General features: G+C 38.7%; 1 protein-coding gene across 1 annotated transcript in view; it reads right to left on the bottom strand.

Moving 5' to 3' along the window:
* The window catches only part of SVEP1 (sushi, von Willebrand factor type A, EGF and pentraxin domain containing 1), a 220,901-nt gene that overhangs the window by 180,656 nt on the left and 13,865 nt on the right, over positions 1–26,380 (bottom strand). The window contains exons 2-3 of the mRNA XM_058302548.1: positions 3,402–3,657; positions 132–308 (exon numbers count right to left, since the gene is read on the bottom strand). Coding sequence (XP_058158531.1) covers positions 132–308; positions 3,402–3,657 — 433 coding nt within the window. The remainder of the gene's footprint in view (positions 1–131; positions 309–3,401; positions 3,658–26,380) is intronic.

Here is a 26,380-nt window from a genome sequence, read left to right as displayed (position 1 = left end):
CAGCCATGTCCAAAAAAGATGCCCAGCTGACCCATAGACTCGCAAACAATAAGAAATATTTATTAAGTCATTGAGTTGTGGGGTCATTTGTTACACAGCAACAGAAAACTGATACGGCGGCAGAGACTCACCTGTGCATTCATACTGTAGCCCTTTTCCATAGTACCCCTTTTCACAGATGCACTCAAATTGACCTGTGTGTGTCCCACATTTGCAGCTTGCCATTCGGTCACAGCAGTCTTTGCCAGCTTCACAAAGATATGAGCAATGGGACATATCCTCTTGAATAAAACTTCCAGAAGGCAGATCTACCAAAGACATATGAGAGAGGACAATAAAAAAAATGAATTAGCAGTTGAATGCACATTTCTAGTCACTAAACTTTAAGTGTAAGTTGGAGAAAATACCTTTTAATATCCGTTTAATTCCCAACTGCTCCCCACCCCCAAACAAATACGAATGTGCGCTACTTGTAATACCACAGCCTGGGAATTGGTTGCAGCTAGCCAAATCACTTCAGTCTGAGACCTCATCATAAGTTCGCAAGGCCATGCAGGGTCAGGCCACAATTAAGTACTTTAGTGAGGAATCTCCAGATGCAGCAGGAAGTAACACAGTCGGTTCTATAGGTCACTCACTGGCTTCCACACCAGCATTATTCTACTGCCTCAGTATGAAGTCAGTAAGCAGCGGTCTGACTGCCAAACTCCTTGTTCAAATTAGAAATAAACCCACAATGCTGAATGCTGCATAGTGCTGATTGTGTGAGCTACTGACTTAAGAATAAACACCACGACTTCTGTAGCTGTTTGATTAAACTTAAATAGCAGTACCAGAAAAATCAAACAACAGAATCAGGATCCGCGTCATCTCTTCATTTTCAATAAATTATCATGTGTTATGTAAATAGAGACCATTCGGATTACTAGAGCCAAGCTCAGAAGTGAAGCATGCTGAGAATTCAACGACTCAGGCAGAGCTGTTCAGAAAGTGACTTGACAGAGCAGGGTAAGGTCCAATATAACTGACCCAGAATGGATGGCTCAGAATCTGGCAAGCAATAAATTGATGTACTGTGTTGTAGGAGTTCAAATATCTTAGCCTAAATTCCTGTGCTAGGTCCATGGAGCTAGACCCAGACAGTGATGGGCTCAAGTGGGTCTCAGCCAGGCCCATGGGCTGTAATTGAATACTTGGGAAGGAAAATAGTGATGGTCGCGACTAGCAAACATCTGTCCCTATGCATTAAGACTCTGAACAATAGATAGGCATGAAGGAAAAGGAAGACTCCAGCCCTTATGGAAAGAGGCCAGAAAACCAGGCATCCTATTGCAGCACCATCCAACAGATTCTGGTAGGGGTAAAAGGTCTTCCACATGGGCACCCAAGACTTAGCTCTGAGGCATTGGCCCACAGGTTTTATTGAGTAATAGAGTAAGTTAGGGGGCACTAAAACCTAGGACTGGGGCGCTAGCTTTCAGGTCTGGGAGAGGGATAAGTGGATGAGTTCCATACAGGGCAGGCTATTATTCCATAACCTATGTCTATTGAGAGTAGCCAGGAACATGGACACTTGAGAATAAACTAATGGATCTACCCAAATTGAAATTTACTTGAGAGAACATAGAGTTAGGGGAAATGAGGCTTGTTTTCTCTGACATCAGCATGTTTTTCCAGTAAAGACAGTGTCTCTATCCGTAAAGCTGGAAATTCAACCAAAGTATTACGTATTCCAGATATTAATTTACTGTAATAGAGGTGGTGCCTTCCAAAGCCCTGTTGAGTTATAGTAACCAGAACCCTTTCTTTGAAGGCTCTATCCCATCCAGTTTCTGGGTCAATTTTCTTCAGAGCAGGAGACCCCAATCCTATAAGACAGAGGGACAGTAGGACTGGAAAGTAGTCCTCTACACACCCTAATAACATCCATAACTTCTTAATCTCATCCAGTAACACCCATAATCCCTAACCACAACCACCCTCCCTTCCCACAAAACATATCACTTCCCTGTGAGACACGGAGGAAGCCACGGTTACTGAACTTCCACCATGTGCTAGCTACTACATGTGGTGCAGATTAAATATTATTTTATTTAATCCTGGTTACATACACTTTTCATTTTAAAAGCAGAGGAAACAGAAGCTTAGTGATGTTAAACTGCCAAAGGTTCTTATAATAACCCCTCAGTTACTGCTCTAATCATTATATATATACATATTAACCCATTTAATCCTTCCAACCACCCCAGGAAGTCATACTATTCCTTATTTCCCATGCTATTAATAAGAAACCTAACATATCAAAAGTTAAATAATTTGTCCAATGCCATTCGGTAGGTGTCAAAACTGGGATTCAAATCCAGGCATTACAGTCTTAAGGTCTGGTTCTTTAAAAACTATACTTCATTAAAGTACAGGTCCGGATTTTACTCTTGAAACTCATTTTCTTGCTGCTTCTAAGCCCTCCCCTAAATCCCTGCCCACTTCACTAAGATCTTAACCTCAGTGAACGTTGCCAGCATCATCCCTCAGAAAGCTAAATATTTTTCACTATATCCACAGCTACTGTATAAGATCCTGCTCTAAATTCTTCTCTTGGAATGATCGTAGGGCTGAATTGCTTAATATGAACATCACTAATTGCTGAGAAACTCGTGCTGCCACATATACCCATCAAACTGGATTTTGTACATGGACGCCTGCAAGGAACGAAGCTAACTTACCCCCTGACTTTCCTCTGATGATACATCTCCCAATCTGTGCTTTCTTCTCCTGGGTCATGAATATGCATGACTGTATCGTAACAGGTAATTTCTCTAACTTAAATGACACAACCAAACACCCTTATAAACGTTCCACAAAGAACTCTAACAGTTTCTGCTCTTCTTCCGTTTTGTTATCTTTACTCCTAAAATGGTACAAAAACATATTTATCTTCAAATTATCAGGTTGAGAAATATGTGTTTATTGTCCCTATATCTTCAAGTGTACTTCTGGAAACATTCTGGTGAGATTCACTATGCATGTCTCTGACTCTTTATTTCATTTATCCAGATAACTGTAAATGAGATCTAAGTCAAGGCTTTCCACTGTGTGTGTGGCCTCAAAGCACACCTAAATTCATTCCATTGAGTCTAATCATTTTAGGCTGGAGAGTATGGATATTTCTGTATATCTAAATCACAGCTGTTAAAAACAAACAAATACCCTGTTGCAAGGTGAGAATGTCATTTTTATTTATGCAGTTGAGCACATCTCATTAGATACAAAGGACACATAGGCATCATGCTCATTGAAGACCTTGTGAGGGTTGGGTTTTTATGCTCCATGTATTTTAGGCAGTAAGGGGGAAAGAAACCATATTTAAAGGCACATGTGTTATGCAATTAGCTTTCCATTACCTTCATGCAATGCCCGGCGAGCTAAAGCCTCAAATTCTTCAAAACTGTGGAGCAGGTAGCAGTGCTCCTCCTTTGGGGTGGAAGCCATGTCATTCAGTTCTCTTATGTTTCCTTGCCATATGCCAAAAGTGAAGATCTCCACTCCAAAATCTCTCAGTGATGCTGCGACTGGTCTAGGATCTCCTCCATTGGAATAGCCATCCGTAATGAGAAATATAACTTTTGTGGAGTTTTCTCTAGAATAACGAAGAATTTGCTGTAATGAAATAGGGAAAGTTAGTATGAGTTTCTATTGTTTTGGCCTCTTATATACTTCCCCTCCTATATCAGCTAGTATATGTGAAGACCATTAGTGTGTCACAGGAGTGGGGAATGGAAACACTGATCAGTGAGAGTAAGACAGAAATAGGCACAGGTTAGAGTACACGAAGGTGTTCTCACGTTTAGTCCTCAAGTTGCTCAAGAGAACCACAATTAACCTCAAAAGCATTTAAAATGCATTATTACTACCATTATTATTGCTTTGGAGCTTGCTAATGAAGGGCAACAAATATTTTAGGATTAATATCACTTATTGGTAAACTATTCTTTATTGATTCTTAGGTTCTCAAAACATGAACCAAATCTGAGTGCTATGTATTTACTTCCAAGTAAATGTATGCATATACATATTTGTAAATAATATTTATTTACAGGTATATATATATACACACACATACACAAACACATACATACAGCATACACACATACACACAATCACACAGTCATACACAAAAGCCTCGCTAGAAGAAAATTTAACAAATTATATCTTTTTCAGAGTTAATGATGGCTTACCAGCTTGCATATTTATTTTCCCATTGCTCATCCAAAAGTGTAGAACTGATTCAATATTTCATCTTTTTTGGACCACCCAGTATTAGCACAAAATCAGCTTGTTGGGTGCTGTCCTATCTTCATGGGAAAATACTGATTCACTAAATTTGACACTTGATCTTTATTATTTTAGGACCACTAAATTGTTTTACAATGTTACACACTATTCCTTCTCCATAGATAGAAGAAAAAAATGAAACTTTTAAAAAAAGATTCTGTTTATTACCACTGATGCTTTGTAAAGTTAAATTGTAAAGGCAAGAATTCTGGTGGTGAATCTGGCATTATAATTCAGTTTTCTCTTGCTCCTTTGCACTAGAAATCCATAGGAAAGATAAGGGAGTGCCAGGGGTATATTTTCTGGCAAAGTCTTAGAAGGAATTAAATGCCTATCAGGCAATAATTCAAGAGACAATACATGTTTTTCAGAAGGCAGGCAGGAAGAGTGACAATTGCATCCCAAGTTTTGTTAAAGTTAAAAAGAAATATGGCAAAAAAAAAGTATATTTGTCTCAATTCACTCAAGAGGGCGGAACCAGTTATAAGATCCAAATTCTCTCTAAGAGTCTCTCACATCTGCAGAATGCATTCTCCTTAGTATATAATTAATGGATATTGACTACAAACCAATAATTCTCTACCTACATTTTGTAGTGCTTGTCAGCTAAAGCTAAAGCTGCATGGGACAAAAGGGTATAGTTATGTGGGGTATTAAGGGAGAGAAACTCTGTAGAACCCCGAATCTTCTGTGTTCCTAAAAAGGTATTAAGAGAGCGAGTCAGTGGCCTGAAAGCTTCTGGCAATATTACGAATGTGGCAGTAAACAACACCACAGATCGTGAGCTGAAAGCTGGATGGAGATGTTCTCTGCCTGGTGTCACTGACGTGGGGAAGTCCTGGGAACGCCAGGAGACAGCTGTATGCAGCACAACAGGATGTGACGAGCAGGCCTGCGCCAAGCAACGTTAATGATGAGGACCTCAGTGGGAGACATACCAGAGCCGAGAGGTGCACACCCTCCCTTATTGAAGCTTAGCAGAAGCCCCAAGCTTAGACTCAGCCACAGGGAGGATCCTGAATGGGGCCGAGTTTTAAAAAGGAAAGTATCACAAAAATTTCTGATTTCGAGTTCGCCTGGAACTATCTCAATGGAGTCTTCCACCTTCAGGTGGATCGGGGCCCTCAAAATAGAACTTCAATTTAGTGTTTGGAAATTTTAAAAATTACTTTTTAATAAAAAAACGCATTAAATTGGCAGATGGTGAAATCTTTTCTTTTACATATACAATTTCTCTTCTGGATAGAACCTGTGACATTATAGAAAGTAATCATAGAAACTCCTTTCAAATCCTACCTTCCCTACCTTATTTGAAGGCAGAGGCACAGGTTGGAAATGAAGGCCAGGATGGGAGAGATGGAGGTCACTTTACCTAGATCCCTTCTACAAAATACACCACAAAGATATTCAAAGAATATGTGCTTCAAGGGCAAGAAGAGTTTTCACAGAAAGCCCAGTCTTCTTTCCAAACGTAACCTCCAAAATGGCACGTATGTTTGACTATTTTTTCACTGCTGTAATCCCAAGTCTAGAACAGCGCTTAGCAAACAGTGGAGACTCAACAAATATTTGTCAATAAAAAGCAGCTAAGATTGCAGCAATTCTTCCAGTTGCTCAGGCCATAATCCTTAGAGTTATCCTTATCTCCCGCCTTTTCTGGTATCTTGCTTTAGAAAGGTTCCCCACCCTAAGCCTATTAAAATATACTCATGTATTTTTCTCTAATGTTCTAATTAATGTTTTAAAATCCATGTAGGTTTTTAAATGTCTGATGTGAGGTAGAGACTGCCTTTATTTTTATTCAACTGGATAAGCCATGTTCTCCAAATCATTTATTGATTGATCCGTTCTTTCCCCAGTTGCAGTCGGTCTGTCCATTCTGTTTCAATGATCTGCCTGCCTATTTTTGGCCAACATTTGGTCACACTGTTCTGGGTAATAGAGCTTTATAATATTTTTTAATATATTTATTTGATTAGACAAGTCTACCATAGTTTTTTTCCTCTTTTAAAATGTTTGTGACTAACCGTGCAAATTTTGCTTTCCAGTTGAGGCTGAGAGTCAGCTTGTCAAATTCTTCATTAGAATTTTACTATCTATCCAACACTCCACCTTGTAGGAATCTATCCCAAAGATACACTACTGAAAAAAAAACATAGAATTGAGGACCAGCGCCAGTAGAAATGAGCACTCCTAAGACCCTGCTGTCATCTCCAAATATGATTTCCCAATGAAAAGAATCTTTGAAGAAATGGTCAATGTCAGGTCTAGGGCAGGAAATGTACATGAGCCTGAAACATCCTATCATTACAGACCATACAGAAGCTGTTTAAGATTACTTAGGGCATGCCAAAGGGAATCAGAAACCACCCTGGAGAGGCTCCTTCTGGCAAAATAAGTGACAGTTTGATATCAATGAAAATAATAATTGGAATGGATTGAAATATATCAAATATGATATATATACACACATATGGATATATATACATACATATGAATGAATGAATGAATGTGCATTTTCAATTAGTATACACTCCGAGAAGAGGCTTCTTATTAAAAATAATTGGAATGGGGAAGCGGATGTGGCTCAACTGATAGAGCGTCTGTCTACCATATGGAGGGTCCAGGGTTCGATCCCCAGGGCCTCCTGACCCATATGGCGAGCTAGCCCAGGTGCCAGCATGCGAGGAGTGCTATGCCATGCAGGGGCGCCCCCACATAGGGGTGCCCCATGCACAAGGAGTGCATCCCACAAGGAGAGCTGCCCCACATGAAAAAAAGCACAGCCCACCCAAGAGTGGCACCACTCACATGGAGAGCTGATGCAGCAAGATGACGCAACAAAAAAGAGACGCAGTTTCTCAGTTCTGCTGGATAATGCAAGCAGATGCAGAACACACAGCGAATGGATAGAGAGAGCAGACAATGGGGGAGAAGGGAAGAGAAATAAATAAATCTTAAAAAACTGGAAGAATTAAAATAGGTCATACATTATATATATATATATTTATGTATACACACCTATATTCATTCAGTACCAACTCTGGGAAAAAGTCCAATAGTCTGTTAGATATGGCATCTAGTGAGACATTATTTTATTTGTCTTTAAAATGGAACTTTTCAGTATTCTAGGAATAACTCCTAGTTACTAGCACTTCAAAATGTGACAAGTTGTGTCAGCATCATCCTTGCTCTTTACCATGTGATAAACCTTTCTGAGTCTTTTTGCTCTGAAATAGTAATGTAACCTCCATAAATACTCCCCTGTGCTTTTGACCATTTTGATTACTCTTTCTTCTATAAGTCACGTAGCTGAAAGCAAGACACTAAAAAGGTGAGCATTTTAAAGGCAAGGAGGAAAGAAGCCAATAAAAAGTAAATTTTTGTTTCTTGACAGGGTCCGATACAGTATGTGTGCTCATAAATCGTGATTCAATGCATGAAATTAACGAATGAATGGACAAACTCTAGGACACTCTGGAGACAGTTACTCAAGTGAGCCAGCCGAGTGCGCAGCAGGAGTGTGCAGTGTATCTGTGCTTGTGTGTGTGCGCATGCTATTAATACATGTTGTGTTGTTTTGCATAGAAGGTAGTTTTCTTTCTGTGCCTTTATCGTCCTTCTGAAACAAATGCTGTGTTGTGATCAAAGCCTTAGCTCATACCAAGAACATCCCATAGCATCCAGCTTAGGATTTAGTGGCACCTTCTCTCTACGCTGCTCCTTTTTTGTTGTTGTTTTTAGGAGGTATCAGAGATCGAACCTGGGACCTCATACATGGGAAGCAGGCACTCAATTACTTGAGCTACATCCGCTCCCCTCTACACGGCTCTTTGTACGCAAAACACTTTAAGCCCTGATTCTATTTTCCTTTCTTCTTTCAGAGAACTTACAAGTATTTACCGGAACCATAATATCTGTTGGCAAAACAATATATTAAGCTTAAAATAGCAAGAAGAATAGCAGGCCTAGTAAGTGGTCCAAGCAAAAAATTACACAAGATCTGGATTTGGAATGGACTGTAAAGAGAGAGGGGTGGATGATTTACTGAAAATAGCTTACTGTGCCTCCCACAAAAATCTTTGTGTTTCATTGTGCTTGAATGAAAACATAATTCAATAAAAAACATTTTGCACCCCATAGATTTATGAAGTAAACAGATATGTGGTAATGTTTAAGGAATGTGGTCGAGGCACAGCACTTGATTCTCTTTTTGGTGTTATTGAACTAGTTTACATCATTTGTTACCCTTTGTGAGGCATTTAAGAAATAGAATTTTTTGGTCCAGAATAGTGAATGAGGCAAAGCTCTTGCTGCCAAAGAAAAACTAATGTAGACTTCGAATGACAAAAGGTTATCACCATCTGTATTGTATCAAGCCTCTGATTAGCTTGTATAAATATCTGGCAGGGAAGTAAGCTCCCCTTGTCCAGTAACAGTCATTAGAATGATAAAAATGCAGGGTTGTGTAACTCTGTTCTAACACCCGAGATCCATCAGCATTACACAAGACTCCCCCAACTCTGCCAAAGTCAGGCCACAAGGGAATCGTTTTGAAAAATGGTCTTGAATGAAACAGAGAGGTCACAATAAATCTGGTGAGGAGACAACAGTTGTCCTTGGGCTCTGTTAACTAAACTACCTGTAGGCATCCTACCAACTGCAGTACAACCTCAACTGCAGTGGCCCAATCTGAATAGCTTGGACTGAGGATGCTAGTTCAAGAAGCAAGTAAGTCAGAGTTTAAAGAATTTGGTACTGTGAAATGATACCCATTGTGACTCTGTCACAGCTACTAGCCTCTAAGGAGCAGAAAATGAGTAAATTGTTAGTGTTTCAACTTATTTTCCACAGATATTTCCTTCCTTATTAGGGCATATTAAGCACAAACAATGCACGAAAAGCTACTTCTACTACTTTCCCCATTCTCCAAATGTCAAAATTTCACCACACTTCATCTGTTATTTAGTCAATAGTTTAAATACAAGCAGTCTGGTATTCTACAGTTCAAGGTAAGTTTTATTTTATGTTTTTGAATATTATTGTTTTTATTTCAAAGTGCTTTTCTTTAGGAAAAGCAATTATTCTTCTGTTACTTCATCATTTGCTGGACTTCATACAGTCTAGTTTTTTCTTCTTCATTTTTATCTTACCCCACTTTCTTCTGAATTTGATGGGAATGTTTCAAGCTTCTCTTCCATACTGTGTTGTGGTTTTATGTGGTATTGTGCTCTTCTGCTTTTAATTAAGAATGAGTTCCGACGTTGCATTTTTTAAAAAAGATTTATTTCTCTCCCCTTCCCCCATCCCTCATTGTCTGCTGTCTGTGTCCATTCGCTGTGTGTTCTTCTGTGTCTGCTTGTATTCTTGTCAGTGGCACTGGGAATCTGTGTCTCTTTTTGTTTTGTCATCTTGCTGTGTCAGCTCTTTGTGTGTGCGGCACCACTCTTGGGCAGGCTGTGCTTTTTTTTCATGGGGTGGCTCTCTTTGCAGGGCACACTCCTTGTGTGTGGGGCTCCTCTTTGCAGGGGACACCCCTGTGTGGCACGGCACTCCTTGTGTGCATCAGCACTGCTCATGGGCCAGCTCACCACACCGGTCAGGAGGTGCTGGGTTTGAATCCTGGACCTCCTATATGGTAGGCAGATGTTCTATCAGTTGAGCCAAATCTGCTTTGCATTTTAAGTTCCTCACAATATTTTTTTTAATCTTATACAGTTCTTACTTTATTCCTTTCAGGTCCTTGGCCAGCTCTGTTTTAATTTCAGTCCATTGTTTATCCCTTCATTTCTCCATTTCACTGGGTCAGTTTTTGTTTACTTATGCTAAGTCCAAATAACAAATGCTTTCTAGGATCTAGTTATTTTTCATAGTGAATATTGTGTTTTATACTTTGAAGTCTACCTTTGTTTTATTTACAAGAAAATTTTCAAACAAGTCAGATAAAGGTTTTTTTCCCCTTTTATCCTTATGCATGAATGAAGACATGTGTCTAGTCCTAGTGTTAGCAACAAACAATTAGCAAGTGAGTAAAATGAATGTAGGAATACATGACTGCAAATTTGCTACCTATTCTTCTTATTAAAATGGACTGATACTTAACCACACACCATGTCTGTTTGGAAACAGATGGTCTGGATCAACGCTGTCCAGTAGAATTTTCTGCAATGATGGGCATGTAATCCAAACTGTTCAATACAGTAGCCACATGTGGCTTCAGAGCACTTGAACTAAGGCTCTTGCCAAACTCTATTCTATTTTAGTTAATTTAAATTTAAATAGCCACATGTGGCTAGGTGCCTACAGTATTGGACAGTACAGGTCCAGGATGAAAAAACACAAAAAGTCTATAGTAGGCTTGTAAAAGTATTCTGCAAATCTGAGAAATTAAAAATCAACTTGAAGATTTAGAAGAATGCATAATTTAAAATACTGAAATGAAAAGAAAATAACCACGATGAAATGGTGCTTGCATCATTAGTATTTAGAAAGTCATAGCCTTTCAGAAAACAACAGTTGAAAGAGAAAGAGAAGAGGGTAAGATGAAAGCAGAGATGAGTAGGAGGAGAGATATTTGATAAGAAAATAATGCAAGGAAAGTCAAACTGTAATGAAAGACTTATATATCCACATTGGTATGTCAACAATTTAAGTTGCAAAAGTTGAGTAAAAATTTAGTGTAGAAAGTTGCTGAAAAATTTCACTTAGAAACATAGATGCAAAATTCCAAATAAATCCTGTTCAACTGAATTCATATAACATTTAAAGAATCTTCCCCCTTTATAAAGTTTAATGGAAAATTAAAGATTAAAATTAGTAAAACTTCTGTTCTAATCAACACATGCACTGTCCCAATTAAGAGAAAGTAATAACCCAAAATACTAAGAAGGTTTTCCATAAAATTAATTTCTGCTTGTTTTTTAATGAATAAAAAATTTGGGAATAAACAGATACCTCATTGATATGATAGATTCTTTGTCTCAGAGCAACAATGGTTATCATGTTCAACTGTGAAAAAACAGTAGATTTCCCAATCAGGCAATAAAAAAATCAGTGATCCTCAGGTATTTTCATTATTATTTAAAATTATTTTGAAAGCCTAGCCAGGGCAATAAGATACAGAATGATAATGTCATGTACTTCTTAATGTTTCTGCTCCTTCTCAAAAAATCAAAATTAGAAGCAAAGCATAAAGCGAAAAAATACCTGCATCAAGTTTATCAAAGTATTAATGTTTTTAAAATAGAACTCTTACAGGCTGCTACAGAAAAGAAAAGAATAAAATAACAGAAACATAGGTGAGTGTTTTGACTAAATGAAACCAAGACCAAAAAAAAAATTCTATTCATCAGAAAATGTGAAAAAGTTCAACTTCTTTAACGACAATAATGTAAGCCAAATAAATAATAATAATATGTGGGGCAACAGGTATTTTTCTGTTGGTAGTGTAAACTGGACAGGTAATATCTGATGTACAGAGTTATCCAAAGTCTTAAACATTTCCCACTTTGATCTTAGGAATATCTTAAGGAAGTAACCATAGATTAAAAAAATGACACAATTAGACATGTATCTCAGAATAATTTGCAATATAAAAAATTAGAAACTATATAAAATTTCAACAATAGGGTACCAGTTTTAAATAATTTATAGCACAATCATGTAATAAAATTTTGAAGATATTATAGAGTAATATTTCATTTTAAAAGTAGGTAAACAAGAAGAATGATTTCATTATGTATATTAACTGTATATGTGAATGCACTGTATATGGTATGTATATATATAGTATGACTGACGACAGTACATATACCAAAATGTTGACTATTCCTTTGTAATAGATTTAGAGGCCTTTATTTACTGCTTTTTGATTTTTTTTTTTTTAAGATTTCTTTCTTTCTTTCTCTCCACCCCCCCCCCCAGTTGTCTATTCTCTGTGTCTATTTGCTGTGTCTTCTTAGGCTGCTTCTGTTGTTGTTGGCAGCAGGGGAATCTGTGTTTCTTTTTGTTGCGTCATCTTGTTGATGTCAGCTCTCTGTGTGGACAGTGCCATTCCTGGGCAGGCTGTACTTTCTTTCGCGCTGGGCGGCTCTCCTTACGGGACGCACTCCTTGTGCGTGGGGCTCCCCTACGCGGGGGACACCCCTGCATGGCACGGCACTCCTTGCGTGCGTCAGCACTGAGCATGGGCCAGCTGCACATGGGGCAAGGAGGCCTGGGGTTTGAACTGCCGACCTCCCATGTGGTAGACGGATGCCCTAACCACTGGGCCAAGTCCGCCGCTTATTTACTGCTATTTGATAGTGTTATATCATTTCCAAATTTTCTCTTTCTACTCCCCTCCATGCTTTCCTTGGGGAATGTTGCATGACCTTAGAACTTTGACTCTCACCTACCAGCTAATGACTCATACATCTACGTCAGTTTAAACTCTTAAACTCCAAACTTGAAGTTCCAGTGATCCAGTGGATACCTCTACTAAATGAGCCAACTTTTTCTCAAATCCAATATATCCTCTCCATGCACACATAGGGATCCCCTCCTCCTGTTTACAAGATATATCAAATATGGCTCCATAATCCACTGCATCTACCAAATCTGAAATCTAGGAATAATCTCTGACAACTTCTTAATAATCTCTGAGGACCTCTTTCTGATCTCCCCGCCCCCCCCGCCTTTTTCAGGAGGTACTGGGGATTGAACCCAGGACCTCATATGTGGAAAGCAGGTGCTCAACCACTGAGCTACATCTGCTCCTGTCCTCCCACATTTTTTAACTCATCCAGACCTAGGCATTTCACCTCTGAACTATCTATCTATTTCACTGTCTCAATGCTCCAGCCTTGATCCGGTGCTTCTGTCTGGACTATAGAAAAACAGCATTATTTTAAGCATCAATAGCTGTAGCTACTCTTAATCCATTTTATGACCTGCCATGAGGGTTACCTTTCTGAAATACTGGCCAGATCATATTTTATAACCTCTAATATTTTATCTATCTATGAAATAAAGTCAAAACTTCTTTACATGTTCTTTCACTATCCAGTCCTAAATAAGACTTCCAGTCTCATCTCTTACCATGACCCCTGTCTGCTGTCTACTTCCCCAATGTTCTATCTATATCATTCTATTTGTACCATGCTTTCCTGATATATCTTCTTCCACAGAAAGTCTTAACAACCCTTTCTCATCTCCCAAAATACCCACCTCTACCTTTTATTAGTTCTTCAAAATCCAAATCAGAGTTCATGTCCTCTTTGAAGCTTTTGCAAATTCTTCTGTGCCGAAAACAAAAAATCCACATCATTGCCCCCACTAACACTCCATTACACTGATTCCATCATAATTAAAGTTATTACTTACATGCCTGGTTATATCCCAAACTAGAGCATAAGATACTCTAAGACAGGGATTGAGTCTTGTGTTCTCGCTCTGCACATGATCAAGAAATAACAATGAATCAATGAAAGAAAAAACAAATGCCTCAATGTTCTCTAGCTATACATCCAAAACGCAGACTACAATAATAAATTCTAGATTAAAAATTGTTGCTACAGTAAATCCTATTCCGTAAAACTTTCATAAATATTCCACTTAAACTTACTTCACCAAATTCATATGGAACCACTAATACATAACTGGCAAAGTGCTATTGTACTATTTGATGACACAACAGAACATTAACTAAAAAACAATGGCAAAAGTCAAATTCAAAAGAGTATTTGGCAGTAACTGGACATTCACATTTACACTGTAATCCCAAATCAGCCATTGTTAGCATGTCTCTCATTTATTCAAAGTATTTACTTCAGTGTCACAGACTAAAATTCTAGAAAGAAAAATGTAATGGCTTAAGTAACATTTAGGCTATTTATTGCAGTCTAGTCAGATGACAGAAGAACCAGAGGGTCAAAGAATAACTTAATCTCAGATTTATGGCCATAGAGTTTTTCCACCCACACTCATGCTTTAGTTATTAAACACAGACACAAATCATTTTGAAATGAACCCATTGGGACAGTACAACAAAATGGGAAATGGTGCATAAAGGAGTTGATGAGTATCAGACTTAATTCAGACAGTAAAAAACAACAGAACCAACATGCAAAAGACCAAACAAAAGTCTAAAAATGCCAAATTCCGTCATTCATTCTATAAACACTCAGGGGAAAAAAAGAGTATCTGGATAGCGAATGTAAAGTCATCAGAATGCAAATGAAAACAAAAGAAAGCTAAATGATATACCACAAATTTCTATTTTACTAAAAGATAATAAATAAAATCAAATTCAACTCTCTATTATTACCTTATTCATAATAACTTTATAAAATAGTTTAAGTCCTCAGGCTAAAAGCCTATAGAATGTGACCAAGTATCATTGAACCAAGAAAGTCAAAGATATTAGGGAATTTACTCATGTGCTTCATATCAAGAGGCCAAAGGAAAAATTAAATAAAATATTCTCAACTAACACAAATATCATTTGCTATTTGGGCATTGGTTTATGATTTTAAAGTTTATTAGGCAAAGAATAGAAAGATACTTACTTGATATGAAAAAGAGAGTTATCATAAACCAATGGACAAAATCATATTTGAAGCATTCTCATTAAACTCAGAAGTAAGACAAGAGTCGCCCATCACAACTATATGGGAAGTCTTGCCAATGTAATGAGGCAAGAAACTGAAATATGTAACCAAAAATGATTCATATTTTGGCAAACTGATTATAAGGTTTATATGGAAGCCAAAAGCCCCAGAATAGCTAACACAATAATGAAGCAGAACAAAGCCAGAGATCTGACACTATGTGACTTAAAGACATTATGAAGTTACAGTAATCAAGGCAGTGTGGTAAGGGTAAAAGAATAGACAAATAGACAATGGAATAGAATAGGGAGCCCAGAATAGAACTACACACATAGTTAACTGATCTTTGACAAGGGCAATTCAATAGAGACTGGATACACTCAATAAATGGTGCTAGAACAGCTGGACATCCACCTGCAAAAATAAATAAATAAATCTAGATACAGACGTTACAACTTTCACAAAATTTAAATCAAAATGGATCATGGACCTAAACATAAAATACAGAACTATAAAACTTTTAGAAGATAACATAAGAGAAAAGCTAGGTGACCTTGGTTTTGGTGATGACTTTTTAGATAAAACACCAAAAAGCTGATCCATGAAAGAAAAAGCTGACAGGCTGGACGTCAATAAAATAAAAACCTTCTGTTCTGTGAAGACATTGTTTAAGAGAACAAAAAGAGAAGGCACAGACTGGAAGAAAATATTTGCAAAACACATATCCAACAAAGGACTTGTAGCTAAAGTATACAAAGCACTCTTAAAATGCAACAATAAGAAAACAATCCATTTATAAAATGGGCAAAATATCTAAATAGACACCTCATCAAAGAAGATATACAGATGGCAAATAAGCATATGAAAAGATGTTCAACTTTGAATGTGATTAGGAAATTGCAAACTAAAACAGCAATAAAATGCTACTACATACCTATCATGGCTAAATCCAAAACACAACACCCAGTGCTGGCCAGAATGTGGAGCAACAGGTGGGAATGCAAAATGGAACAGCTAGTTTGGAAGATAGTTTGGAAATTTCTTATGAAATTAAGTACAGTCTTACCGTACAATCCAGCAATCATTCTCCTTGGTATTTACCCAAATGAGTTGAAAACTTATGTCCATACAAAACGTGAGCCTGGATATTTACAGCAGGTTTATTCATAATTGCCAAAACTTGGAAGCCAAGTTTGGTCACCAAGGTCACCAAGATGACTTTTGATAGGTGAATGGATAAATAAATGGGTACATCCATACAACGGAGTATTATCTAGCATTAAAAAAAAATGAGCATTCAAGGCATGAAAAGATATGGGGGAACCTTAAATCCACATTTCTCAGTGAAGGACACCAGTCTGACAGGCTCCACACTGTATGATTCCAACTATATAACATCCGGAAAAAGGCAAAGCTATAGAGATAGTAAAACTGACCAGTGGTTTACCAGGAGTTCGCGGGGAGGGAGGAAGGATGAACAGGCAGAGCAGAGGAGATTCTCAGGGCAGTGGGACCATTCTGTAGGATACTTAAATGGTAGGCACATGACATTATGCATTTGTCAAAACCCATTGAACTGCACAACACAAAGAGAGAATGTTAATGTAAACCATGGACTTTAATTAATAATGTATTGACATTGGTTCATCAATTGTAGCAAGTATACCACACTAATGCAAGATGCTAACAATAGGGGAAACTGTGGGAGGGAAAGGGGGTATTTGGGAACTCTCTGTACTTGCTGCTCAATTTTTCTGTAAAACCTAAAGACTACTCTAAAAATAGTCTATTAATTTTTAAAAATCATTTCAGAGTAAAGAGAATAAAACTGAAAAGAAATAGTAAGAGGTGTGGAGAGGGAAGTGGATGTGGCTCAAGTGATCAGGCCTCTGCCTACCATATGGGAGGACCTGGGTTCGATCCCTAGGGCCTCCTGTTGAAAAGAAGAGAAAGTGTGCCTGTGTGGCAAACTGAGTGCCTGCATGGTAAGCCAAGTACCCATGTGGGTGTTCACGTGGTAAGCCAAGTACTCACAGGAGACCCGCGTGGTGAGCTGAGTGCCCACATGGTTAGCCAGTGCCCAAGTGGCAAGCCAGTGCCCATGAAGTGAGCCAGTTCCCACGTGAGTTCCCACATGGCAAGCTGAATGCCTGCATGAGTGCCTGCATGGTGAGCCAGTGCCCACCCGGCAAGCCGAGTGCCTGGGCAAGTGAGTCACACAGCAATGTGATGACACAACAAAAGACAGACAAAGGGGAGACCAGGAACTGAGGTGGCGCAATTGACAGGGAACTTCTCTCCACATCAGAGGTCCCCAGGATTGAATCCTGGTGAATCCTAGAGGAGAAAGACAAGAAGACAAAAAGAGAAATAAATACAGAAGATCACACAGCAAATGGACACAGACAGCAAAAACAACACAGCAGGGGAGGGAGAGGAGAAGAACAAATTAAATAAAAAATAAAAAAGAGGTATGAAGAAAGATTTATGCACAAGAAGAAATATTTTCTTTTTTTTTCTTTTCTTTTTTTTTTTTTATTGACTTTGTAATAATATTACATTAAAAATATATATGTGAGGTCCCATTCAACCCCACCCCCCCACCCCCCCCCTCCCCCCCCCAACAACACTCGTTCCCATCATCATGACACATCCATTGGATTTGGTAAGTACATCTTTGGGCACCTCTGCACCTCATAGACAATGGTCCACATCATGGCCCATACTCTCCTCCATTCCATCCAGTGGGCCCTGTGAGGATTTACACTGTCCGGTGATTACCTCTGAAGCACCATCCAGGGCAGCTCCATGTCCCAAAGACGCCTCCACCTCTCATCTCTTCCTGCCTTTCCCCATACCCATCGTCCACCATGTCCACTTTTCCCAATCCAATGCCACCTCTTCTATGTGGACATTGGATTGGTTGTGTCCATTGCACCTCTATGTCAAGAGGAGGCTCAGATTCCACATGGATGCTGGATGCAATCCTCCCATTTTCAGTTGTAATCACTCTAGGCTCCATGGTGTGGTGGTTGTCAGAAGAAATATTTTCATGGCAAAATTATACAGCTGTCCAAATGACCAGTAAAAGGAAAATTGAAAATTCAATTGTGGAATATCTAGACGGTAAAGTTAATTTTAGGGAAATTTTTAATGTATGAGAAAATTTTCATTATGCAACTTTAAAAATTAAAATTACAGACTGTGCTTTTGTCACATATAAACATATAGCTATATATACACTTCTGCCTAAACATAAAAGGAGTATAAGACAAAAATTGTAATAGTAACTTTTATTTCCATGTTTTACCTAAGACTATAATGGGCATATTATTTCTTGAAAGAGGAAAAAGAAGCAAAAATTATTTTTAGAAAAATGCTTGCAAATGGAAATTAGTAGAGACTTGTATTTCTCTTGAATTAAGGGTATTTACATAGCTTTAATATAAAAATTTATGAAGGAGGTCTTAACCTCCCTTGGCTGTCTGTAAAGATTGGATATCCCTTAATTAGCTTAAGCAAAGTGGGAGATTTATTGGAAGCATTTAACAGTATCTCTCAGAACCGAAGAGTGGGACCTCAAGGGACTAGAATCAGGAAAAGCCAGCCAGCAGACAGCGCAGTGGTTACTTTCTCCAACCCTCCTCCTTTTTCCCTCTAGAGCTACCCAGTGTCTTGTTTCAGCTCGCTCTGCTCCTCTTCATTCTTCTTTGCATACACGGGATTTTCCTGCTTCTCTGTGCAAAATCTGACCTGTATATTCCTTACAATCTGATGAAAAAACATACTCTTTTCAGAGCTCTTTGTGCCCTAAATCAAATTCCTAGGAGAGAGAATATTCACAATCCATCTCAGCCTCAAGATCGCCATCCTCAATCCAAACTCCAGGGTCAGGAAAGTCCAGGGGCTAAACCCATGACTGGGAGAGGGAAGGGGAGGAAGCCAGGGTGGGAGGGGGGGGGCGGTTCTCAGGGAAAGTGGTTATGTGGTTATGGATTGATCTGGGCTACAAAAGACAGGAGTCACAGAGAGAAGAAAGACTTTAATGCCATGCCTAGACTTATCCAGTGTAACAACTATTTTGGAAATTTATCAGGTCAAATTGTCCTTTTGAAAGAGCACCGTGTGCCAGAAAACATGGTGTACAGATTGGGAAAAGTGTTGAAAAATAAACAACATTGCTGAGAAAGTAGAAAAATGTTTTTACAATTCAGAGCCACCAGGAATGAAATGATGTTTCTTACCAGGTATTTTAATAGTGACTAAGAAAGGAAAGTTTAGCAGGAGTTTAGAATACATGAAAGACACAGAGAATCTGACCATTACACTGGAAATATTTCAGCTTCACCAATAACTCGACCGTGGAGTTCTTTAAAAAAACCAGCTATATTTCAAATCAAATCTATAACAACACAGGCGTGCAAAGGATGGGGGTTGAGAGAAGATTTCAAGTTCATGAACTTACTGCATACTATTTATTATAAATACCATAAATTTATTTTTAAAAAACACATTTAATTTGTGAAGTTTATTAGCATTCCAAATACATGACATTTGGAAGTTCTTTTTATTTATTTTTGTTTTGTTCTGTATTTTAGTTTGTATGAATGACCACATAAATTAACCATTATAGAACAAAAGAATCTGTTTTATGTGTTACAAAAACTGAAATTAAATAAAAAGGCTGTTTTGGGGTTGAGTATAGATTTGAATATTTATTAAATGTATTTAATTAAATTATTACTCAATGACCCTGTAACATTTGCATATATTACCATTCAAAGGCATTGACTCAAGTTACTTTGAATAAAATAAATATTGTCTCTTATGGATTAAACAATTCTTATAATTAAATTACACGCTTGCCCTTAGAATAGTGACAGTATTCAACAAATATGTGTTGAATATATAAATGAATCCAGGTCATTACCTGAGCTACTGGGAGAAAATTTTCTCTTAAGATTGATATTCTGGAGCTGATTGATAAAGTAAGGTTGTTTTGTTTTGTTTTACCTGTAGAAATTACTAAAACAGTTGAAAGGGAATTTTTTTTGTGTCCTTTTATTAAATGAGATGGCATATTGGAAAATAGGAATATCATGATACAGGGAAGCATAAATGAGATTTAGTTGGAAGACCAAGTTTGATACTGAAGTTTTGCATGTCAATTTACAAACTTAAGTTTAGGCAGTGTGATAGTTTGATAAGAGGGACTAGGTGCACTTAGGACTAGAAAAATTGATTTTGCTTGAGCAACATTATTATTTTAATAAAGGGTATGAGGTTGAGTGCTGTCCTTGGAGTAGAGGAACCCAAGAATTCAGGAAATAAATCAAGAGGACAGAGGCAGTCATGCTGCAACTGGACGATATGGCCTCCTACTGCCCGAGTGGCTTGGTCTCTGCAATAATTGGTAGAGGGATCCTTTAAGTTCCCCGAGGTGGGAAATGCTTGCTGAGGTAGTGATACTGGATAAAAATGGCATCTTGGCATCTGAGAGGCAATTCCCTGGACAGAATGGGGGTAGAGTAAGTGCAGGATAAGAGTGATCACTTGGGATTATCAGGCCCTTTAAAAAGTGTATCATTGACGTGGAGACAGTGGCCACGGGAGTTGATGAGGGCAGGGAGGGGGAATAAGAGGTGTGATATAGGGGCATTTTTGAGACTTGGAGTTGTCCTGAACGATATTGCAGGGACAGGTGCAGGACATTATATATCCTGCCATAACCCACTGAATGGAATAGATATGTAAACTATAATCCATGCGGTGCAGCAATGCACCAAAATGTATTTATCAAATGCAATGAATGTGCCACACTGATGAAAGAGATTCTTGATGTGGGAGGAGTGGGGGTGAGGGTGGGAAGTGGGGGTATATGGGAACCTCTTACATTTTTTAATGTAACATTTTGTGTGATCTACGTACTTTTTATATATTTTTTTATAAGATAATAAGAAAGAAAAGGGGGAAAAAAGTGTCCATTCTCCCATGGAGCCTAGAGTGATTACAACTGAAAATGGGAGGATGGCAGCCAGCATCCATATGGAATCTGAGCCTCCTCTTGACATAGAGGTGCAATGGACACAACCAATCCAATGTCCACATAGAAGAGGTGGCATTGGATTGGGAAAAGTGGACATGGTGGACGATGGGTATGGGGAAGGGCAGGAAGAGATGAGAGGTGGGGGCGTATTTGGGACGTGGAGCTGCCCTGGATGGCGCCTCGGGGGTGATCACCGGACATCGTGGATCCTCACAGGGCCCACTGGATGGAATAGAGAAGAGTATGGGCCATGATGTGGACCATTGTCTATAAGGTGCAGAGGTGCCCAAAGATGTACTTACCAAATCCAATGGATGTGTCATGATGATGGGAACGAGTGTTGTTGGGGGGGGGAGAGGGGGGGTGGGGGGGTGGGGTTGAATGGGACCTCACATATATATTTTTAATGTAATATTATTACAAAGTCAATAAAAAAAAAAAAGAAAAAAAAAAAAAGTGTCCATTCTCATGGCAGTCTCCAAACATGCACTCCTCCAAGTCCTGTTTCCGCTCCGCTCTTTGCCTTTGGCTTGGTTGTCCACAAACCCAAGTCCCTGTCAGGGCTTTCCTGTCTGCCTCCTGGCTTTGCAATAAACCTCACCCTGAATACTTATCAGTGGATCTTATCTGTACAAGATGTTCTGACAATACAGCCCCAGGCAGAACTGTACTGGTGTTAAGAATGTAGACTGGCCCCGACTGTCTGGATTTGAGTCTAGTTCCTTGACCTATGAGCAGGGTGATCTTGGTCAAGGAACATTCATCCTCAGTGCCTCAGTGTCCTCATCTGTACTTTGGGGATAATAATAGCAAGTAACTGAGGAGGTTTCTTATTGTGGGGATTATATGAATTCATACATGGAAAGAGAGTGGAGTTTTGCCTGACTGGGAGTGATCACTTAATACAATTTTTCATGATTAGGAAAAGGAATTTTTCCATGTTTCAAGAATATGCTTGTCAAGTAGATAAACCACTTACAATAGAGCCAACATTTCATTCAGCTCTTTGACTGAAAACCAGTCGTCCTGCTTGTGGAAGCTGAGAAAATAGTTGCACTGGGTTGAATAGTGTTCCCCAGAATTCATGTCCTTCTGAAACCTGTGAATATGACCTTATTTGGAAGTAGTGTCTTAGCAGATGTAATTAGTCAAGATGAGGTCATATTGGATTAGAGAGGACCCTGATCTAATACGACCATTGTCCTTTTAAGAAGAGGGGAAGTTGGACACACACCCACAGAGGAGAACACCATGTGATGATGGGGGCAGAGATGGGAGTGATGCAGCTCCAGAGAGTTGTCTCCAGAGAGTTGTCTCCAGACGTGCCGTAGGGCATGCTTCCTTGATCAGATTTAGGGAAAGAAAGGCAGGGATTCACGCCTTTCTGAGCTACTGCCCGACACTTTATGTTGGATGTGCTAAAATTATTATAATCTTATCATTTCAAATGGTATCCACCGCATGTGTCTTCGAGAAGTAGTCATAACTATCCTTCTCCTATTTATTTGTTACAGAAATCAGAAAAACACAAAACTACCCTGGATATACTAAATATTAAACACACTAAAAATGTGTCTTTTAAAGAACTCTAAGCTTATAAGGAATGCCACTTTCTAGGCAATGGAGGAGATACAAAGACACATATGATATGATCCCTGCCTCAACAGGCAGAGGGAAGAGAGAGGTTATCTGTACAAGCGCTACAAAAGGGTTTTGCATCACATTGCCTCTAATTCCCTTCTCTAATTAGATATTTCCTTACTGTGTTCCCCCACTCTTTGGGAAAGCATCAAATAAATGAATACAGGTGACTATGCAAAATTCCAGAAAAGAACTGTGCTGCTGGGGCTTCAGCCACCTTTGCCTACTAAATTCTGGTTTGGGTCCTATGCCTTGAAGCTCTTGGAGGAGGAGGCAATCTAGAAAGAGAAGACAGTAAAAGGAAATAAGGAAATAGTTTGTTGCTCCCTAGAGGGACTTCATGAGCGCACACTACAGCAACCTTGTTTAATTCATGGTTGTGGGTGTGTACGTGTGCATATGTGCACGTGTGTGTGTCTTTTAAGACCTCATTTAGATGAAGACGGGGTGGGCCTTAATCAACATGACTAGATTCCTTATGAGGCAGAGGAAATTTGGATGCAGTCAGTCAGGAAAGCACGGAGAGGCAGATTGCTTTGTGACAGAGGTAGAGATGCAAACCAAGGAACCCCCAGGACCATGGCAAGCCAGCACCAGAATGCTCAGACTCCAGGGGGAAATATGGCCTGTCGGGACCTTGGCTTCTGGCCCCCAAAACCGTGAGACAATAAATTCCTGTTGCTTAAGCCAACCAGTGTGTGTCACAGTAACCTTGGCAAAGTAAGACAGCAGGCGATGGGATGCTCAGGGATTTCAAAACTTGCTTCAGGGTTGTTTGCCACACGATGGGTTGCTTTCAGCAATGGGAATGTATTGGCTCACGGTTTTGAAGCTAGGGGAAAGTCAAAATCAAGGTGTCAGCAAGGCTTGCTTTCTCCCTGAAGACTAGGGTTCTTGTGCTAGCTGCTGGCAATCTTTGGCACTCCTTGAATTATAGTTTTACCTCTTGTCACATGGCAATGTTCTCTCTTTTCAGCTACTCTGACTTTCGGGTTCCCTTTACAATGCCTCCAGTAATAGAGATTAAAACCCACCATCTTTCATTTGGGCCACACCTTTACCAAAATCTTCAAGAGGTTCTATTTACAATAGTTCACACCCACGGGAATGTGAATTAAGATTAAGAACACATTTTTGTTGGGTTACATAATTCAACTTAACACAGGGAAGTAAAATTGGAGAGTGAGGCTTGGAAGAGGAGATAAGAATTAGAAGTTAATATCATTACATTACATTACTATGTAGAGAGAACTTTTAAATCATTCAAAAGAGAAATATATCAATGAAATATCTGGAAAGCATGTTAGATTTTAAAAATCTGTGTGTATGTTTGTGTATATGCAGAAAGAAAAAGAAAATAAGAAAAATACAAAATTCTTCAAAATTCTTATCTATTTCAGTCTTAAATTTTCAAATATAAAAAACTATTGTACCCAAAACTGGCAAGACTATAATAAAATGCATTTTCTTTCACATTGATGGTAGGAGTAAAAATTTTTATACCAATTTCTATAGGACAATTTGTTAAGATATATCAAAGATCTTACAAATGTTCACAGTCTAAACAATTAAACTTATCTCATAAAATACATCCTAGGGAAATAAACGGAGATGTAAAAGACTTAAGTTCAATGTTGCTTAAAACAACATAAAATAAGAAAAAATGAAAACAATATTCATCATATACCGATCGTCTAACAAAAGTATCTGTATGTTATATGATAAAATACCATAAAGCTATTAGAATAATGATTTCTTTGAATTATACTATTAAGAAAAAGAAAGCCACAAAAACACTGTATAATATGTTGCAATTATATATATACGCAGATGGTAACAGTGAATATCTTTAAATGGTGGAGTTATTTGTAATTTTAGTTTCTTTCCTGTATCTTCTTCTATTTTCTAAATTTTTAACAATAGCTCCCCACATACAGTCTATTAGCAAGTCCTACCAAGGGTCTATTGTTCCCCTAAATTCTATGTCAAGATTGTCTGCTTCAGTCCATGTCCACTGTCAACACCCTAGTCAAAGATATGGTTTTCTCTCACTTGGATCAGTGCACTTGCCGACTGGACTTCCTGATCTCACTCTTGTTCACCTCCAATCCATTCTCCAAATAGCAGCCAGTATGATGTTTAGAAAACATAAATTAAGCCATGTAATAACCCTGTTCAAAACTCTCCAGCCTCTCTCTCTTTGCATGAAGACTGGTCTATTATCCGTAGGAGAACCACCTCCTCTTTAAGATCTAGTATGCTGGGTAGGTTGTTGCTTATCTGGTACCTGTAGACCACTCTGCCCATTTGCAGAAGGGAGAGAATTCATGCCCTCCCAGAAGCCACTATCAACAATGACCAGTGGGAGTCGGTTATAAATGCCCTCACCCTTCAGTTGCAATAATTCTAAGCCTTGAATTCTACACTGGCTTCCAGTGTTTCAGTGCAACTGAGCACCGGTTACCTTTCTTCGTTGCTGCTATTGGCTGCCTTCCTTTCCTTGTCTCATGACCCCACTATAGTATCCAAATAAACTATTTGCACTAGAATCCTCATCGTAAGTTCTGCTTCTGGCAGAACCAAAACAAAGACATTGGCCCTGTCTCTGGCTTGCTTCTTCTTCATTAAATAGGCACAGGGGCAAATTTAGGCTTTGGCCCAAGTAAATTTCCAGCTGCTATACAGAAGTCTCCTCTTTGCTTGGATCCTGGAAGGGGAATGTACTGCAAGAAGGAGAGGAGAGATTTACTGTTAAGTATGAACACTGCTCTCATCCTAAGCCAAAGAACCAAATCCCAGCTCTGTTTGTCTCTCTGTTTCTTGCTTGGTTTCCAGGTCTCTGCGTGGATAAACTGGAGTAGGGTCCAGGGACAGGGGTGATTGATTTCGTCAGCACAGTATTCATGAACTCTGAAGGAGTATGCCGTTCTCAAAAATTGGTGGCTTTCTTTATAATGTGAAACATTCAGTACTCTTTAGTTTGAGCCATGGGCCCTGCCTGGTACCAAATCTGTGACAATAGAAGGAAGTCCCACATAGCATCCTGTGGCAGATGCTTATTTAAAACATGGACTTTACTACCCTGATTAGACATAAAGAGTCTAAACTTTCGTATCTTTATTGCTGGGAAAATCAAACAATAACTGTCCAAAATCATCACTTTTAGAGCAACATTTAAAAGCCAAGCATGCATATATTGATGGAAAAATATGTCTAAAATGAGAGAAATCCTGAGAGGAACTGTTCTGTGAAAAACACAAACAAGGAACTAAAAATTTGAACAATAACTGCCCGAAATCATCACTTTTAGAGCACCATTTAAAAACCAAGCATGCATATATTGATGGAAAAATATGTCTAAAATGAGGGAAATCCTAAGAGAAACTGTTCTGTGAAAAACACAAACAAGGAACTAAAAATTGTTTCAATTTCTTTCAAAGTAATTTCAGAGTCACCTGAAAAGCTGAGGCCTACAAAAAAGGATTAAAGTTGATGAAGCCATATTTTACAGATATAACTAAATTGGTGCAAGTCAAAATTGAGTGAGCCAAGCTGAAAAAGAGGCCCCTATCAAAATACATTGTTTAACAGCAAACTCGAATGTGCCCGGACTCTCTCCTTCAACAACAGCAAGTAAACAGAAGGCCTTTTCCTGCATAGGATAGAAATCATAACAAAAATGAAGCTGTAGCGCTAGAGGAGGAGAATTAATTGTGCGAAGTGGGTCCCTGGAGAAAATCATTTCATTTATATGTGATAAAATTAGCGTTTT

The sequence above is a fragment of the Dasypus novemcinctus genome, chromosome 8 (assembly GCF_030445035.2).
Source record: "Dasypus novemcinctus isolate mDasNov1 chromosome 8, mDasNov1.1.hap2, whole genome shotgun sequence".
Taxonomy (NCBI): Eukaryota; Metazoa; Chordata; class Mammalia; order Cingulata; family Dasypodidae; genus Dasypus; species Dasypus novemcinctus.
The sequence above is the reverse complement of the archived record's forward strand: the minus strand, read 5'-3'. Positions and strand labels throughout refer to the sequence as shown.